This window comes from Heptranchias perlo, chromosome 18, assembly GCF_035084215.1.
Source record: "Heptranchias perlo isolate sHepPer1 chromosome 18, sHepPer1.hap1, whole genome shotgun sequence".
Lineage (NCBI taxonomy): Eukaryota > Metazoa > Chordata > Chondrichthyes > Hexanchiformes > Hexanchidae > Heptranchias > Heptranchias perlo.
Window position 1 is genome coordinate 9,144,493 of NC_090342.1, and position 18,794 is coordinate 9,163,286.

Sequence of the window (18,794 nt, forward strand, 5' to 3'; positions counted from 1 at the left end):
CCCAGAACCAGATCCAGCAATGCCTCCTTCGTTGTTGGGCCAGAAACATACTGATCAAGAAAGTTCTCCTGAACACACTTCAGAAATTCTTCCTCCTCTCTGCTCTTTACACTATTACTATCCCAGTCTACATTAGGAGAGTTGAAGTCCCCCACTCCATGGCCATTGCACCTCTCTGTAATTTCCCTGCAAATTTGTTCCTCTATATCCTTCCCACTAGTTGGTGGCCTGTAGAATACACCTTGTAGCATAATGGCACCTTTATTGTTTATTAACTCTAACCAAATAAATTGACCCCTCAAGGACATCCTCTCTCTACAGTACTGCGATATTCTCCTTAATCAATACTGCCACCACCACCTCCCCCCCTCCTTTCTTTCCTTCACTTTCCTTCCTGAACACCTTGTTTCCAGGGATATTTAGTACCCAATCCTGCCCTTTTTTGAGCCAGGTCTCCGTTATCACCACGACATCAAATTCCCATGTGGCTAATTGTGCCTGCAGCTCACCAACCTTGTTTACTAGGCTGCGTGAGTTTACACACATGCACTGTAAACCTGTCTTAGACCTTCTTGTATTCTCTCTTAGTCTGTTCCCACCTAATACCATACTCTTTCTTACTCTAGTGCTATCTGTCTCTCCCAATCCTTTATGCACCTTGTTTCTCCTTTCCAATGCCCAAACCCCCACCCAAATTAGTTTAACCCCACCCCCACAGCACTAGCGAACCTCCCCCGAGGACACTGGTCTCAGCTCCATTGAGGTGCAACCCGTCGGGGATGTACAGGTCCCACCTCCCCCACAACTGGTCCCAATGCCCCCAGGAATCCAAAGCCCTCCCTCCTGCACCATCTCTCCAGCCACGCATCCATCGGCCCAAGCCTCCCATTTCTATACCCGCTAGATTAAAAACGTTAACTATAAATGTGTTAGAATTAGATTCTTTTTTGCTCAACTCGGGCAGGTTTTGTTTGTTTTTTTTTCTACAAGTGAACAAAACTCACCCCGGACTCGATGCTCCCGTCTGCGGCCCTCGGCTTTCCAGAGTCCGGCGCATCTCCCGTTTCCATCGCAACGGTCTCTAGGGTTCGTAACTAAGGTAAACGATCTGGAGAACGGGGGGGGGAGGGGAGAAGGGTCAGCTAACCCCGGAAGTAAAATCAAAGACACTCTTAAAATAAGAAGATATTTTTGATTCTCACCGATGAATAAGGGAAAAACAATTCTCCCCCCGCAAAATAAAAATATTAAACACATTGAAAACCCGAGGTTGGTAAACGGGGGGAGGGTTCGACCTTTGATTTCGCCCCGGCCCGCACCTCCACCAATGGGGACGAGCCACGCTCCAGACGTAGGCGATGGTACATGGAAGGCGGTGATTGGTCGAGCCGTTTGCGCGGGCGTTTCTGATTAGTCGGTTGTTTTTTGCGTGGTGGGCAGTGATTGGCTGCTGGTCGCGGCTCCTCCCCCCTCCCCGGGGCTCCAGCCGGGTTTTATTGAAGAATCGGAGCAAAAGCGGCGGCGGATCGAGCGGCGAGAGGAGGCAGGAGGGTGATCCGAGTACCGGGGGACAGCTGGGCGCCTGTGTGTGAGGGGGAAAAAAAATATATATATATATATATATAATTAAAACAAAAAAATCAAGGCCGACGATGGAACGGGCCTGGGTTCTCGCGCTGCTGTGCGCGCTCTTGGCGTTCGGTGAGTGCCGAGCTTCTAGAATCTTCCTTCAGCTCCCGGGTGGCGGTCGAGGCCGAGAGGGTGATGCGGGACCGGGCTTCTCCTTTCCTCCTCCTCCTTCCCCCCCCCCCCCCCCCCAAATCGGGTCTCCGAGAATCGGCTTCACCCTCTGATCGGACCCCTTCCTTCCATTCCGAGAATCGGCTTCACCCTCTGATCGGACCCCTTCCTTCCATTCCGAGAATCGACTTCACCCTCTGATCGGACCGCTTCCTTCCATTCCGAGAATCGGCTTCACCCTCTGACTGGACTCTCCCTCCCCTTTCTCTTCCTCCCTTTCCTCCCCACTTCGAGAATCGGCTTCACCCCACGCCGACCGGACCTTTCTGCCCCTCACTTCCCCCCCCCCCCCCAACTTTGGGAATCGGCTTCAATTTCCCCCCCTCTCCTCTCTCTCTCTACTCTGAGATTCGGCTTCACCCTCCTTGGTCGACGCTGCGCCGTAAATTTGGGTCGGGGTGAGGGGAAAGAAGGACTCAATTGACTTCAAAGACCACGCCGTAAACTTATGGGGCCTCGGGGGAATGCGGGATGACCCTCGACCCGCATGTTCTTTCTCTTTCTCCTCCTTTCTTTCCCCCCCCCCCCCCCCCATTATCCCGAATTCTACCTCGGCAGATGTTCCGGGAGGGAGGCGGGAAGACGGTCGCTCCCTCCCGCCTCCGTTTTCCAGATGCCGACGTGGGGCTCGCTGGGGTTTGAGCTTTAAATCTCAGTCGCATGAAATCTTGGGCTCCCGATTCACCACCCTCGGGGGGGGGGAGGGAGGAAGCCGAGCCCCAATGTTACTTACACTCGCGGGGGGGGGGGAAAGAAACGAGATTTTTGTATTTTAAAATCTCAATCACGTGGGTTCACGTTGAAGGACGGTCCCTATTGGCTACTTATCGCGGGAAGCAACAATGTTTAACAAAAAAAAATCCCCTTTTTTTCTAGGTTTTGTTAGAGCAGAAGATGAAACGGTGGAGGAGGATCTTGGGAAAAGTAGGGATGGATCTCGAACTGACGATGAAGTTGTTAAAAGGTATTGGTGTGTGTGTGTTTAAGGCTGTCTGTATCTTGATTGTCATGGTGCTGGACTAGCAACCTGGAGATTGTGATTTCAAATTCCATCAATGGTGAGCTTTTAAATTCAAATAATCTGGTAATTTGCGTTACCAGAAAATGGCTCATGAAAGCTGCAGGATTATTGTACAAACCCAACCAGTTCACTGATCCCTGCAAGGGAGCTGATGTGACTCCTGTGCCATGCTGTGATTGATACTCAGTGGCAGCTAGGTTGGGCAATGATTCCTTTGTTGCTCACCTCTTGAGAACATCTGTGGATGATACTGTCACTTTGGTAGTTTGTGAAGTAAATATGTTTGGGGACTAGAAAAGCTGGACATGAGATAAATACACTGATAAAAATATAAAGATAATTTAGTATTTTTGGGTGTAACTCTTGAATAACTTGAAAGATCTTTGTAATGAAAATGAGATTATAGTATGGTCTGACATGGCTTATTAATAGCATCAAAGGAGAAGGAAGGTTTGGGTAGTACAGTACTATGGTATGTGACTACTAATCTCTTACTAGGGAATGTTATCCACTAAGTTTGACATGCAGCCATTTGGCTGAATTCCACTAGTATGTGTTTCATATTTCAAAAATGATTATGAGCAGGTCTCCTCTCTTCGAGTGTTAGTAACATCTCCTTCATTTTAATGGCTGGATTTCAGACTGACCTTGAAGCTGATCTAGAGCTGTATAATCTTGTCAAACATGTTACTAGCTTAGTATGCAGTTCATTTTTCCCAGTATTTTAGTTTCCTAGAGTCATGTAGCTCCACATCAGCTCCTAGGCCAGTCACACTTAAAATAACTGGTCTCAATCCTGGATGCAAGTGGAGAGCTGAGATGGTGAACTCCATGGAAGCTTAAAATTCAAGGAAGTTTTTGTGGTTGTATCTTTGAGATACCAGGGTAGTATTTTGAACAGAAAATAGGCACTTTCTACCTCCTTAAATATGCAATGTTAATTTGCTGTTACTAAAATTTTGTAAATAACTGAATCTAACCCTTTCTTGAAGGGAGGAAGAAGCTATCCAATTAGATGGATTGAATGCTGCTCAAGTTAAAGAAATAAGGGAAAAGGCTGAAAAGTTTGTATTTCAAGCTGAGGTTAACAGAATGATGAAATTAATCATCAATTCTCTTTACAAAAATAAAGAGGTGAGTTTTTTTAAATTAGCTTCTCCTTGCTGTTTTGCAGTTTCTGAAATTTACTTCAAGATACTTGCATTTGATTTGGGTCCTATGGCAATCTGACACTTGCAGTACCACAGCATTTAGATATGCTGGATGTTCAGCCCAACACTTAGAACCATAGAATCTTACAGCACTGTAGGAGGCCATTCAGCCTGTCATGCCTGTGCCAGCTCTTTCAACAAGCTGTCCAATTTTCCCCATAACCCTGCAAATTAGTCGTCTTCAAGTACGTGTCTAATTGCTGTTTGACAGTTCTGTGGAATCTGCTTCCACCACCCTTTCAGGTAGTACATTCCAGATCTTAACAGCCCTCTGGAAAAAATTCTCATTTCCTCTCTAGTCCTTTTGCTGATTATTTAAAATCTGTGACCTCTGGTTATGGACCCACTTGCCAGAGGAAACAGTTCCTCCCTATTTGCTCTATCAAAACCTTCATAATTTTGAATACCTCTATTAGGTCTCCCCTCCTCCTTTTCTCCTGAGGACAATCCCAGCTTTCCAATCTCTCCACATAACTGAAATCCCTTATTCCTGGTAAACCTCCTCTGTACACTCAAAGGCCATGACATCCTTCCTAAAGTGTGATGCCCAGAATTGTTCACAGTACTCCTGCTGAGGCCCAAACAGTGATTTGTAAAGGTACAGCATGACTGACTTGTTTTTTGTAGTCAGTGCCCCTATTTACAAAGCCAAGTATCCCATACACTTTCTTAACTGCCTTATCACCTTGCCCTGCTATCTTCTAAAATTTGTGAATATGCACCCCCTGCCCACACCACCACTCAAAATAGTACCATTTAGATTATACTGCCTCTCCATGTTGCTCCTCCCAAAGTGCATTACTTCACACTTGACTGCATTAAATTGCATCCACCATGTGTCTGCCCATTTCACCAGTTTGAATGTCCTCCTGTAGTCTGCTACCATCCTCCTCCATGACTTACTATGTTGACAGGTTTTGTATCATCTGCAAACTTGTTTTAAGTTTTCTGCTCACTCTGGATAATCCTTTTCATTCCTCACCTTCTGGGGGAGAGGGAGACTGCAAGAACAATTGTATACTATTAACATTTTAGTCAGTCAACCATGGACTTGTGTCTATTATTCCTTGGTAATAGCTGTGGTGTCCTGATAAACATGGCAGTTAGTGGATTATAATACAGCAGAGTGCTAGCTAGGGTAAAGTTCACAAATACCAGTGCTTATGTATTTTTAAGTGAAATATATTTGGGTACAGAATGTTAACTTAATGTTTGTGGCTATTACCAGATATTTCTGCGTGAACTGATTTCTAATGCTTCTGATGCTCTGGACAAGATCCGGTTGATATCTCTAACAAATGATGATGCACTATCTGCAACGGAAGAGATGACTATCAAGATAAAGGTTTGCTTTCATTCATTAAATTTGTTCATAAATATAGTAAAATTCCACTGGATTAACTGATTACACTAGTTAACATGTAAACCATAGAAAATTACTCATTTTATGGACAACATCAGGACATTGATCAATCATTTAATAAACTAAAGGCTCTCTAGCTGTCGGTGCATCTGTTTTTTCAAGCATTAGAGACACATTGGGCACATAAAATATAGATTTGCACAGGACTATAGCTTGACCTACCACTGTCAAAGTGGTGCCATATGGTCATAATTCCCATTTACATATGGTGTGCCTGAGTCAGATCAGGGCTTGGCTCCTGGGTTGTTTCGATACTTTGGTGTGGACGTGTGCCTGCCACCCTTGTGTCAAGAGAATTGCAGTATTAAAGTGTGTGCTTTTAAATGTGCTGGAGCTGTTCTTTTCAGTTGCATAACAAGTTATGGATGGGGAGAAAAGACTTCTAGTTGACATACATATGCCTATAAAGCCTAAATTTGTTTTAATGGCTACTGTATTGTGACATTTTATTTTGAAATTGTGGTTGTTTCCATTGCATGGTAGGACAATTAGGACTGATGAGAAATTTCTGCACTCAGCGGGGGGGGGGGGGTGAATCTGTGGAATTCTCTACCACAGAAGGCTGTGGATGCCAAGTCACTGAATATATTAAGAGGTAGATTTCTAGACACAAGGCATTAAGGGGTATGGGAGAGGATCAGCCATGATCATATTGAATGGCAGAGCAGGCTCAAATGGCCACCTGCTCCTATTTTCTGTTTCTGTGGTACTTGGAGGAGAATTTGTTGGGAGATGTGGTTTGGTGGAACGTTGCAATTGAGTTTTTTTTATGCACCCTGCTCAGCTGGAAGCATGGAGGTGATTAGGCAGTATTGTGGATCTACTCACTTGAGTGAGTGGCTAGAATTTTATAAATTTGCTTGAAGCACCTGTTTCATACCAGGTGTAATTCATATTATTGGGGGGGGGGGGGCAAGAAAAAGATAGAGGAAGATGAAGACCAAATTTGGTTGTTTCTTGATTAGTGAATTATCTGCTTGAGCTGGTGCAAATGAGAATTCAGTGATGGTTTGAAGATGAAATGTTTATAGTTAAGGATGTCGGAGCATTTCTGACTTTGCTTTCTCCCTAGGCTGACAAAGAGAAGAACATGCTACATGTCACAGATACGGGCATTGGCATGACTAAGGATGACCTGGTTAAAAACCTTGGCACGATTGCAAAGTCTGGAACAAGCGAATTCTTAAATAAGCTGACAGAGATGCAAAGTGATGACCAGTCTACCTCTGAGCTGATTGGTCAGTTTGGTGTTGGATTCTACTCTGCTTTCTTGGTAGCAGATAAGGTTATTGTCTCATCTAAGCACAACAATGGTACACAGCACATCTGGGAATCTGACTCAAATGAGTTCTCTGTAATAGAGGATCCACGTGGAAATACACTAGGACGTGGTACTACTATCACGTAAGTTAATGACACAAGTTCTTTTTCCAGTGCTCTCATTGATTGGGCTCACAACATAGAACTTTCCTTGACACTCTAAGGTGGGAGATGGGAATGTTTGCCTGGCTGGCAGTATTTGGAAGAAGAGTGCGGTTGCAAATACTGGCTAATGCAAATATAATGGATTTGTTGGGGTGTGGTTAACCTGACAAGGTTACTTGGTGTTATAAAGTTGAAATTGCATTTACCAAATCTAAGAAATGAGCGTCTTAATTTCAAATGTTCCTATTTTACTTCAGATTAGTCTTGAAGGAGGAGGCATCTGATTTTCTTGAACTGGACACCATCAAAAATCTAGTGAGGAAATACTCTCAGTTCATCAACTTCCCCATTTATATCTGGAGTAGTAAGGTAATTAAGAAACATGAATATGAACAGTAAACCTTTTTTAGGAATTACGAGAGTTGTAACAAAAACTTCTGTTAATAGACAGAAACTGTTGAGGAACCAATGGATGAGGAGGAAACTAAGGAAAAGGAAGATACTGATGATGAAGCAGCAGTTGAAGAGGAAGATGAAGAAAAGAAGGCTAAAACTAAGAAGGTATGAACCTTTTGCAGCCAAATTGGTTAGGAGGTAGGAGACAGAAGGGATAATGGGTATGCACTCAAATTGGCAGGATTTGACTAGTGGTGTCCAAGGATCTGTGCTTGGGCTGCAGCTTATCACTTTCTAAATGGATTTAGATGAAGGAATAGAGCTGTCTATCTCAGTTTGCTGACACTAAGTTAATGGTGTAGGTGAGAGGAGAAAGTTGCAAAGGGACATTTTATAGATTAAATGAGTAGGCAAAACTGGCAGATGGGAAAATGTGACGTTATCCGCTTGACATTGATAGAAAGAAGCTAGGAACTGGATGAGCAGAGATTTAGGGGTCCAAGTACAGAAATCACAAAGCTAGTGGATAGGTACAAAAATGTTAATGGAATGTTGGCCTTGATCTCGGACTAACAATCTGGAGTCATGAGTTCAAATCCCCCCACAGCAGCTGGGGAATTTAAATTCAATTAATTAAATAAAATCTGGGGGGGAAACTCAGTAATTGTGGCCATGAAACTACTGGATTGTTGTAAAAACCCATCTGGTTCACTAATGTCCTTTAGGAAAGGGAACCTGCCATCCTTACCCAGTCTGGCCCATATGTGACTCCAGACCCACAGCAATGTGGTTGATTCTTAATCTCCCTCAGAAATGGCCTAGCAAGCCACTCAGCTGTACAATCTCGTTACAAAAAGTCACCACACGGACTGCAGCAGTTCAAGAAGGTGGCTCACTACCACCTTCTCAAGGTCAATTAGGGATGGGCAATAAATGCTGGCCTTGCCAGCGACACCCACATCCCATGAACAATTTTTTTTTTAAATCAAGGGATGGAAGTTGTTACAGCTAAAAAGAGCTCTGGTTAAACCCCATCTAGAGTACTGCATTCAGTTCTGTGCAGTGCAGATTCACCAGAATGTTACCAGGGCTAAAAGGGTCAAATTATGAGAACAGGTTACATAGACTAGGCTTGTATTCCATTTTAAATATAAAAGATTAAGGGGTGATCTAATTGAGGTATTTAAGATCAAGAGTTGATAGGGTAGATTCAGAAACCATTTCCTCTGGGGGAGTCCAGAAGAAGGGGGCATAACCTTTAAAATTAGCTAGGCCATTCAGGGGTGATGTCAGAAGCCCTTTGTCACACAAAGGGTAGTGGAAATCTGGAACTCTCTCCAAAGCTGAGGCTGGGAGTCAATTGAAAATTTCAAAACTGTAATAGATTTTTAAGTAAGGGTTACAGAACCAAGTTGGGTAGATGGAGGTAAGATAGTGGCTGAGCTGCATCTCATTCAATGGTGGGAGAGGCTCAATGATCTCCTATGCTGCTATAATTCCCAATTCTTGCAGGTTGAGAAGACAGTCTGGGATTGGGAGCTGTTGAATGACATTAAACCAATTTGGCAAAGACCAGCTAAAGAAATAGAAGATGATGAATATACAGCTTTCTACAAGACCTTCTCAAAGGTAATGTTTTGTTTTTAAAGATCTTTGCAATCTTTTGCTTCAGACTTTTGCAGCCTGCAAGTGGTTTCATAGTGACTGTTCTGGTATTCAATTGGGAGGAGTCCCAGTTTGCCAAATACAGTGAGATGTGCACACGATGCCTAGCTGGTACTTGGCCCTGAAAGGCCAGTCTGAATGCGATGCTAATATTTATGCTGGTGCTCCTGAAGCTGACATTCAGTCTGCAGAGAGCATGTCTGAAGTAGTGGGTCTCTATATAAATGCTTTGAAGTAATGTAATGAAAGTACCTCATTTTCTCTTTCTTCCTACCCCCCACCCCCCAATGCATTTTAACTTCCCTCCATTGGTATTTATAAAAGCTTTTTCTTCTCCAGGATTCTGGTGACCCAATAGCTCATATCCACTTTACTGCTGAAGGAGAAGTCACATTCAAGTCTATCTTGTTTGTGCCTAAAACTGCACCCCGTGGTTTATTTGATGAATATGGATCAAAAAAATCTGACTACATTAAGGTATAATTTAAGTTTTTAAAAGCTACATTTAAATCGCTGCAACATACATTGCTATCTATTTTTATAAAGAAATACTTCAGTTCAGGTGCTACATGCATCACAACTGTTTGTTGCCAGAATCACAACCAGGACTAGGTAGTCCTTATTGAAAAGTACATTCCCCTAGTTTGCATCCCTTCTGTCAATGGGACAGGAACCTCTGCATCTAGGTTTCCTGCAGGCTGACTAGAAAACATCTAGTCTGATTGGATCAGACTAGTACATTGACAATTTGCATCCTGTCCTGTTTGACTAAAGCGAAGGAAAATTGCACTTTCTCTTCATTCCTGCTTTTGGGTTTCTATTTAGCTTTTGTGCACTTAAATGGGAAAATTAACCACCAAGTTATAAGCTTAATTTGTGTTGCTGGGTTGATTCATATTTTGATGTTAGTATAGCGATGCATTCTTGAAAGTTATGATGCAACAATTGCACCTTGCATGGTTATCAACTTTAAGTACCCCTCTTTGGTTGTATATGCATTAAGGACAGCAGTGTGCTGGTAGCTTGGATAACACTAGCTTTGATCCGTAATCTAATAGTTTCCTTTTTGTTGCAGTTGTTTGTTCGTAGAGTGTTCATCACAGATGACTTCCATGATATGATGCCAAAATATTTGAATTTCGTCAAGGGTGTAGTAAGTATTCATATAAATGAGACTCTAATGTATGTGCACACGGTCGCTGGCCACAACTGTAGCTTTCTCAAACTTGCAACATAGGTATGCATGCCCTGACCTAGGTAAAGAAATCACCAGCTAAACCTGAATATATCAAGCAACTATTTATTTACTGATTATCTTAAATTTATTCCACCTGTACTTATTCCCCATATACCAAAATGATGCATTATTTCTTTTATTGGTGGATTCCCATAATACTAATAACAAAGGTGTAATTGTACAATGCCTCTGCATTGTTTGCCTAATGCAGGTGTTTAAAAGCAGTTCTGGCAGTGTAAAACATACACTGATTGGATAAAGCACATTAGAATTCTTGACTACTCTGGAGAACTTTTATGTACTGGGCTTGGTCAACATAAATAGGAATAGGACATGGCCCCTTGAGCCTGCTCCAGTATTCAATAAGTTCATGGCTGACCTTCGGCTTTAACTCCACTTTCCTACCTGACCCCCATATCCCTTGATTCCCCTAGAGTCCAAAAATCTATTTCTCAGCCTTGAACATACTTAATGCCTGAGCATCCACAGCCCTCTGGGGTAGAGAATGCCAAAGATTCACAACCCTGAATGAAAAAATTTCTCCCCATCTCAGTCTTAAATTGCTGACCCCTTATCCTGAAGCTGTGCCCTTTAGTTCTAGACTCTCCAGCCAGGAGAAACAACCTCTTGGGTACCCTGGCAAGTTCCCTCAGAGTCTCATGTTTCAATGAGATCACCTCTCATTCTTCTAAACTCTAGCATTGCCCATTCTATTCAATCTCTCCTCAAGACAGCGCTCTCATCCCAGGAATCAATCTAGTGAACCTTAATTGCCTTAGAGGTGGTACAATAATATCCTTCCATTTGATATGGAGACCAAAACTACACCATACTCCAGGTGAGGTCTCAGCAAAGCCCCGTACAATTGTAGTAAGACTTCCTTACTCTTGTACTCCAAACCCCATCTCCAAGAGTCTAACCACCTCCCCTTGACATTCAATGGCATTACCATTGCCGAATCCCCCACCATCAACATCCTGGGGGTTACCATTGACCAGAAACTTAACTGGACCAGCCATATAAATACTGTGGCTACAAGAGCAGGTCAGAGGCTGGGTATTCTGCAGCAAGTGACTCACCACCTGACTTCCCCAAAACCTTTCCACCATCTACAAGGCACAAGTCAGGAGTGTGATGGAATACTCTCCACTTGCCTGGATGAGTGCAGCTCCAACAACACTCAAGAAGCTCGACACCATCCAGGACAAAGCAGCCTGCTTGATTGGCACCCCATCCACCACTCTAAGCATTCACTCCTTTCACTGGTGCAGTGTGTACCATCCACAGGATGCACTGCAGCAACTTGCCAAGGCTGCTTCAACAGCACCTCCCAAACCTGTGACCTCTTCCACCTAGAAGGGCATGGGCAGCAAGCACATGGAAACAACACCACCTGCATGTTCCCCCTCTGAGTCACACACCATCCCAACTTGGAAATATATTGCCATTCCTTCATCGTCACTGGGTCAAAATCCTGGAACTCCCTTCCTAACAGCACTGTGGGAGAATCTTCTCCACACAGACTGCAGCGGTCAAGAAGGTGGCTCACACCACCTTCTCGAGGCAATTAGGGATGGGCAATAAATGCCAGCCTCGCCAGCGACTCCCACATCCCATGAGTGAATTTTTTTTAAATGTGGCACCTTATCAAATGCCTTTTGAAAATCGAAATATACTACATCCACTGGTTCCCCTTATCTATCCTGCTGGTTATATCCTCAAACTCTTAATAAATTTGTCAAACATTATTTCCCTTTCATAAGACTGTTGACTCTGCCTAAATCATATTGATATTTCTAAGTACCTTGTTACTGTTCCCTTTAATAATGGATTCCAGCATTTTTCTGATGACTGTTAAGTTAACTGGCCTGTAGTTCTGTTTTCTCTCCCTCTCTTGAAAAGCAGGATTACATTTGCTATCTTCCAATCCACTGGGACTGTTCTCGAAGGTGAAGATCACCACCAATCATCTGCCACCTCTGCAGCCACTGCTATTAGAACCTAGGATACAGGCCATTAGGTCCTGGGGATTTATCAGCTTTTAGTCCCATTAGTTTGTCCAGTACATTTTTTCTACTTGTATTAATTACTTTAAGTTCCTCACTCATTAGCCCCTTGGTTCCCCACTATTTTTGGTATGCTTTTTGTGTCTCCTACAGTGAAGACACATACAAAATATTTGTTTAACGTTACTGCCATTTCCTTATTCTCAATTATAATTTCTCCTGTCTCAGCCTCTAAGGGACCAACATTTACTTTTGCTACACTCCTTTTTTACATACTTGTTAAAGCTCTTATCTATTATTTCTTGCTAGTTTACTTTCATATTCTATTTTCTCCCTTTATCAATTTTTTGGTCATTCATTGCTGGTTTCTAAAACTCCCAATCCTTAGGCTTACTACTCTTGGCAACATTATAGGCCACTTTTAATCTAATACTGTCCTTCATTCAGTTAGCCACAGATAAATCACTTTCCCTGTAGAATTTTAATTTCTCAATGGAAGGTATATTGAGAATATTGAAATATTTCTTTAAATGTTTGCCATCACTTATCTACTGTCAGACCTTTCATCTAATTTCCCAATCTACCAAGTGGATGTTTTTTTAAACTAGTCTTTGTATAATTGTACTGTAACTGCTTTCTTTTTGAGGTAGGAATTAACCTGTAGTTCTGCTTTTTGTATTTTAGCACTTACCTACACTAACATTCTTTTTCCCAGGTGGACTCTGATGACCTACCTCTGAATGTGTCCCGTGAGACACTGCAACAGCACAAACTGCTGAAGGTACATATTATTCATCTCTATTGATGAACATTGAATATCTTAATGCAACATACTATATTTGAGACTTCAAACATGTTAATTCTTAAGTAATAGTGAGATGTACAACTCTTACTGGGTAAAGTTTTTAGAAACTACTTTTGATGCTTTTGGTATAACTGGATTTTTAAAATTTGAGCTCTAATTCTTATTGCTTAATTATACTTGAGGGAGGTAGCTCATGTGGTTCGGTACTGTACTGAATTTTGCTTGATTTATCCTTGCACAATTTTTCTGCTGTGCAAACCTAAATTATTGCATAACTGCAAGACATTGAAAATATTTTACACTAGTTATAGTTTGATATATTCTGTTGCAGTGTTGTAGTTCTGATTTGCCTACTTATCTGAAATAGGTCATTAGAAAGAAGCTAGTACGCAAAACTCTGGACATGATCAAGAAGATTGCAGAGGAGAAGTATGATGATGATTTCTGGAAGGAATTTGGGACCAACATCAAGCTGGGTGTAATTGAGGATCACTCCAATAGAACACGTTTGGCTAAGTTGCTGCGTTTCCAGTCCTCTCACCATGATGCCAAACTGACTAGTTTGGAGCAATACTTGGAAAGAATGAAAGAGAAACAAGACAAGATCTACTTCATGGCTGGAGCAAGCAGATCAGAGGTGTGATGGCAAATACCATTAGTGGGGATAATTAACTTGCACTGTAGGAGGCCAAATTTATAACTGTATTTCAGATTAATTTTCTTTGAAAAGTACATAACTGCTACTGAACCTTCCATTGCTGTGCAAAGTGGGAGTGTTACTATAAAGTAACTAATATTTACTAATATGAAGTAAACTACTAGACACTGGATTTTCTTTTTACAGGTTGAATCTTCTCCCTTTGTTGAACGACTCTTGAAGAAGGGTTATGAGGTGCTATATCTGACAGAACCTGTGGATGAATACTGTATCCAAGCTTTGCCTGAGTTTGATGGAAAAAGGTTCCAGAATGTTGCAAAAGAAGGGGTGAAATTCGATGAAAGTGAAAAGGCTAAAGAAAAACATGAAGCAATGGAGAAAGAATATGAGCCACTCTTGACCTGGCTAAAGGACAAAGCACTAAAAGATAAGGTATATGGTGGAATAATACACAACTTGGTAGCAAATTTGTTGTGCAGAATCTTTTGTGGGGCAGTAAACCAACCAATGCATTGTCCTGTAGCTGATGTGGTTCAATACTGTAGTGAATTTCATTTGGTTCTTGCAATAGCATAAATATCTACTCTACAATTAGAGAAGTAGTTTATGGCTGAAGTGGTTTCCTAATGTATTGTGACAGTCAACTTGAAATTGTTACTGCAGTAAATCTTGCCACCTGCAAGTGCTAATTGTAGTAGATGGGTACAACCTAGTAGTAACTTCATGCTCACTAATGTGTAGAAGAATCCAGTAGGAAGAAGTTATTCCCAAAACTAAGGCAGGTATTGCTATAAAATGCAAAGCAGTAAGTGACTGCCAGGTTTAATAGTGCAGATGGCAACAATTAATATCACAGAACAGTGAAACAAGTAAAGATTAGTTACAGATTTTGGTAGTATCTTAATTAGTTTCAATATTTAGGACTGGTTGAGGAGAGGCTGTAACCTTAACTTAAGTATTTCTTTTTAAGATTGAAAAGGCAATACTGTCCCAGCGTCTCACCGATTCTCCTAGTGCTTTGGTGGCCAGCCAATATGGATGGTCTGGTAATATGGAACGAATCATGAAGGCTCAGGCCTATCAGACTGGAAAAGATATTTCCACAAGGTAAGTTGGCTTTTAATAGTTTTAAATTGCTAATTGACCAGTCTTGGAATGGAACATCTTTAACATGATCTAAACTAATAGCTTGGCATGAGCTTTGCTATAGAGCACCTTGAAGTCCTCAAATATTCTTGTCAGCTTAACAATCAACCAGAGCTATGGTGTATCTTATGAAGAATTGAACATCCAGTGCTAGTGTGTGGTGTGTGTATAGTACTTTCTATTTCTAACAGATGAACTATTGGAACATAGGAACAGGAGTAGGCCATTCAGCCCCTTGTGCCTGCTCTGCCATTTGATAAGATCATGGCTGATCTGTGATCTAACTCCATATACCTGCCTTTGGCCCACATCCCTTATACCTTTGGTTACCAAAAAGCTATCTATCTCCTATTTAAGTTTAGCAATTGAGCTAGTATCAATTGCTGTTTGCAGAAGTGTTCCAAACTTCTACAACCCTTTGTGTGTAGAAATGTTTTCTAATCTTGCTTCTGAAAGGTCTGGCTCTAATTTTTAGACTGTGCCCCCTACTCCTAAAATCCCTAACCAGTGGAAATAGTTTCTCTATCCACCTTATCTGTTCCCCTTAATATCTCAAACTTCAATCAGATCACCCCATAACCTTCGAAATTCTAGAGAATACAACCCCAATTTGTGTAATCTCTCCTTGTAACTTAACCCTTGAAGTCTGGGTATCATTTCTAGTAAACCAACGCTGCACTCCCTCCAAGGCCAATATGTCCTTCCGAAGGTGCGGTGCCCAGAACTGCTCACAGTACTCCAGGTGCGGTCTAACCAGGGTTTTGTATAGCTGCAGCATAACTTCTGCCCCCTTGTACTCTAGTCCTTTAGATATAAAGGCCAGCATTCCATTAGCCTTATTGATTATTTTCTGCACCTGTTCATGACACTTCAATGATCTATGTACCTGAACCCCTAAGTCCCTTTGGACATCCACTGTTTTTTAACTTTTTACCATTTAGAAAGTACCCTGTTCTATCCTTTTTAGATCCGAAGTGCATGACCTCACATTTGTCTGCATTGAATTCCATTTGCCACAGTTTTGCCCATTCACCTAATCTATCAATATCGCTTTGTAATTTTGTTTTCATCTACACTGCCTACAATGCCACCAATCTTTGTATTGGATTTAGTTTAGAACTTAATGTGTAGTAATGCCATGTGCTGCTTGAGTGGAACATCTGAACAATCATAGTAGCTATTAGTTGCACTGCAAAGTCTATGGTGTTACACTAAAGGTTCCAACTTCCATGCTAGTTCCTTTTTTTAATTTAAAAGCTAAGGAAACTGGTACTGGAGCTTTAGGGTTGGTGCAGGGGGGAAAGAAATGGCTTAGATTTGACCAGTACATTCTAGCATTACTTAATCAGTTTATAAACTCTTCCAGTTACTACTCTGGTCAAAAGAAGACATTTGAAGTTAATCCAAGACATCCTTTGATCAAGGAGATGCTGAAGCGAGTTACGGTGAGTTTATTTGGAAACTTGTTACTGGTATATTGAAGCGATGCCCCAGTTACCACAAGTATGTTTGAAGAATTTTGAGTGGGTGTGAGGTCTGCACCCTGTCCATCTAGAACAGTGCTCTTCTCTAGTAAAAGGGGCTCTACCTAAAGGATGGGTTTTGCCAGTCTGTCCAGTAGCCACAGCACCAAATTGCTTAACAGCAAGAAAAGCAGATATAAAATGCAAATGTTCAAACAGAACCTTTACTAGAGTACCATAGTGTTATCCCAACATGGCATGTTATGAATTTGATTTCAATAAATCTGGTAATTTGTGGGCTAGCTCCAAAATGGGGAGGGGGAGGAAATAATGAAAGCTGCCCTTAAGGAAATCTGATGCCTCCATCAGCTAGAGTATTTTTCAAAATCCAGAGTTAAACTGAGCTGCTGGCTAATGTGAAACTATTTCCTTTTTTTAGGAAAATGAGGATGACCAGACTGCTGCAGACCTCGCTGTGGTGTTGCTTGAGACTGCCACATTACGTTCAGGATACCAGTTACCTGACACTAAAGCATATGGCGATAGAATTGAAAGAATGCTTCGTCTAAGCATGAACATAGACCTCAATGCACAGGTACATCATTGGATTTGTGTGTACATTGTTCTACAATGTTAAACTTATAGAAAGTATATTATGGGTGTTTGGGAAGAGGTTATGATTACCTACAATTTCCTCTAGAACTTGAGTTGGATTCTCTTTAAAATAAAACCTGTTGACTAGTATTGTGAAAGTCGAATTGTAGGAATGTTGAATGCTAATTAACTTTGAAACTGAATTGCTGTACCTTGTTTAGGTTGAAGAATATGAAGAAGTTGCCGATGAAGTTGCAGATGAACAAGATGTGAAAGCTGACGACGAGGATGATGATGTAGAGGAAGATGATGAATCAGAAGAAAAACAGACCGAGGTGGGTTTTTACTTAAATCTTGCATGTGTATGTTTTAACTCTAATGCAGCTAATTCAATCAGCACTTTGTTTATTACTGGGATGGAGTTGCATAAGTTTCTCTTTTTTTTTTCCCCCCACTTATTCCAGGAATCCACAGATGTAAAGGATGAATTATAAGGAATGAATAGACTACAATCTACATTGGGGAGGTGTAAAGTACTGGGAAGTAAAACCATTGAACAGGATGTTGAAGAGCAAACAATTCAGATTTATTCCTATTAAAGGATATGGGAGGGCAAAGGAGTTTTGTATGTTATTTACATTCCTTGTGGAAGTGAAATGACTGTAAATTTGTAATATTTAAAATGACAATTTCTTGTGAAACTAGTCATGTAAACCATAATAAAACTTTTCCACAAACTTGTTCAAATGTGCCTTTTTGATAAACTGCAGTAGCTTGCTTTGAGCTGCACAATGAAACCTGTTGCCTTCTAATGTAATGTACTACAACCATCTATTTTAGTTTAGAGAAAGTTTAAAAAAAAATTGAAAGATGATGAAGACATTCTCAAAGGATGGTACCCATGCCTCTTTTGAAGGAGCTAATTGACAACAGCATTTCTGGGAATCTTCTGTGCTACTTGGGGGGTGGGAGATTTTGTTCTATTTCTAGTATTAAGGCTTAATTTTAAAATAGTGTCATCCCCATGGTTCAATGCTGGATGTTTCTCACCTTGTTCCTTACCTATTGGTTTAATTAGGCTAAATGTATGTTACCTCTTCATTCAGCACCAGCCATTTAGCCTAATTAACCAGCTTTGGATGTTTCAGTGATAGATTTCCTCTTGCTTTGTGGGTAGTAAGAGGCCTCACTGAAACTCTGACTGTAGGTATTTCCTAGCCTCAGCTGCCCTCTCCTTGTATGAGTAAAATGTGTGCTTTTACCTTTCCTCAAGTAGCTTCCAGCTCTGCAGAAGTAAGTTGGTTTTAAACAGACTGCATCTGGATTCCTGCAACAGCTGCTAGTACAGGGTTTCAATTTGACCAGCTGTGTAGATGATTTTATGGTAATTTTCATTCTTGCTTTGACTTTTAAAAGGGTGGGGTTTATTCCCTTAGCTCAAGGCTCCTTAGATTCTGACTATTGTAAGATGATACTCTAAATGCTCTGCTTAGAACCATAAGCGGAGGTACATAGTAAAATTAAAGTAGCATCTAGCCCACTTGAAGAGTCATCAGAGGAACTGGGTGCATGAGGTAAGCTTTATTTGCACAATATGTTCCATGTTGGAATAGCCTTAACTAGATGCTAGTGACATTCGTAAACCAGCAAAATTGACTTGTGGACCACTTGGTTAGTTGTGTGAAATTGGATTTGGACCAAGGTAGAGGATGCCTGTGTGAGAACCTCTCTGGATACGTTGAGGGCATCCTGAAACCCATCATACAGGAAACCCCCAGCTTCTGTCACGACACAACAGACTTCCTACAAAAACTCAGCACCCACGGACCAGTTGAACCAGGAACACTGCTCACCATGATGGACGTCTCTGCACTCTACACCAGTATCCCCCACGATGACTGCATCGCTGCAACAGCCTCCGTACTCAACACCAACAGCCAATCT

General features: G+C 41.6%; 2 protein-coding genes across 2 annotated transcripts in view; one reads left to right on the forward strand and one right to left on the reverse strand.

Moving 5' to 3' along the window:
- The window catches only part of ttc41 (tetratricopeptide repeat domain 41), a 57,211-nt gene extending 55,558 nt beyond the window's left edge, over positions 1 to 1,653 (reverse strand). Inside the window, exon 1 of the mRNA XM_067999335.1 lies at positions 1,005 to 1,653. The gene's annotated coding sequence lies outside the window, so the exon portion shown is untranslated. The remainder of the gene's footprint in view (positions 1 to 1,004) is intronic.
- Positions 1,497 to 17,587, forward strand: hsp90b1 (heat shock protein 90, beta (grp94), member 1). Its single transcript, XM_067999334.1, has 18 exons — positions 1,497 to 1,701; positions 2,677 to 2,764; positions 3,814 to 3,955; positions 5,261 to 5,377; positions 6,528 to 6,859; positions 7,138 to 7,249; positions 7,328 to 7,441; positions 8,789 to 8,905; positions 9,281 to 9,418; positions 10,017 to 10,094; positions 12,900 to 12,965; positions 13,357 to 13,626; positions 13,834 to 14,079; positions 14,618 to 14,754; positions 16,160 to 16,238; positions 16,696 to 16,851; positions 17,072 to 17,185; positions 17,315 to 17,587. Exons 1-18 carry the CDS (start codon positions 1,653 to 1,655, stop codon positions 17,342 to 17,344), a joined length of 2,385 nt encoding a protein of 794 aa, XP_067855435.1. The 5' UTR covers positions 1,497 to 1,652; the 3' UTR covers positions 17,345 to 17,587.
- Positions 17,588 to 18,794: the final 1,207 nt, after the last annotated feature.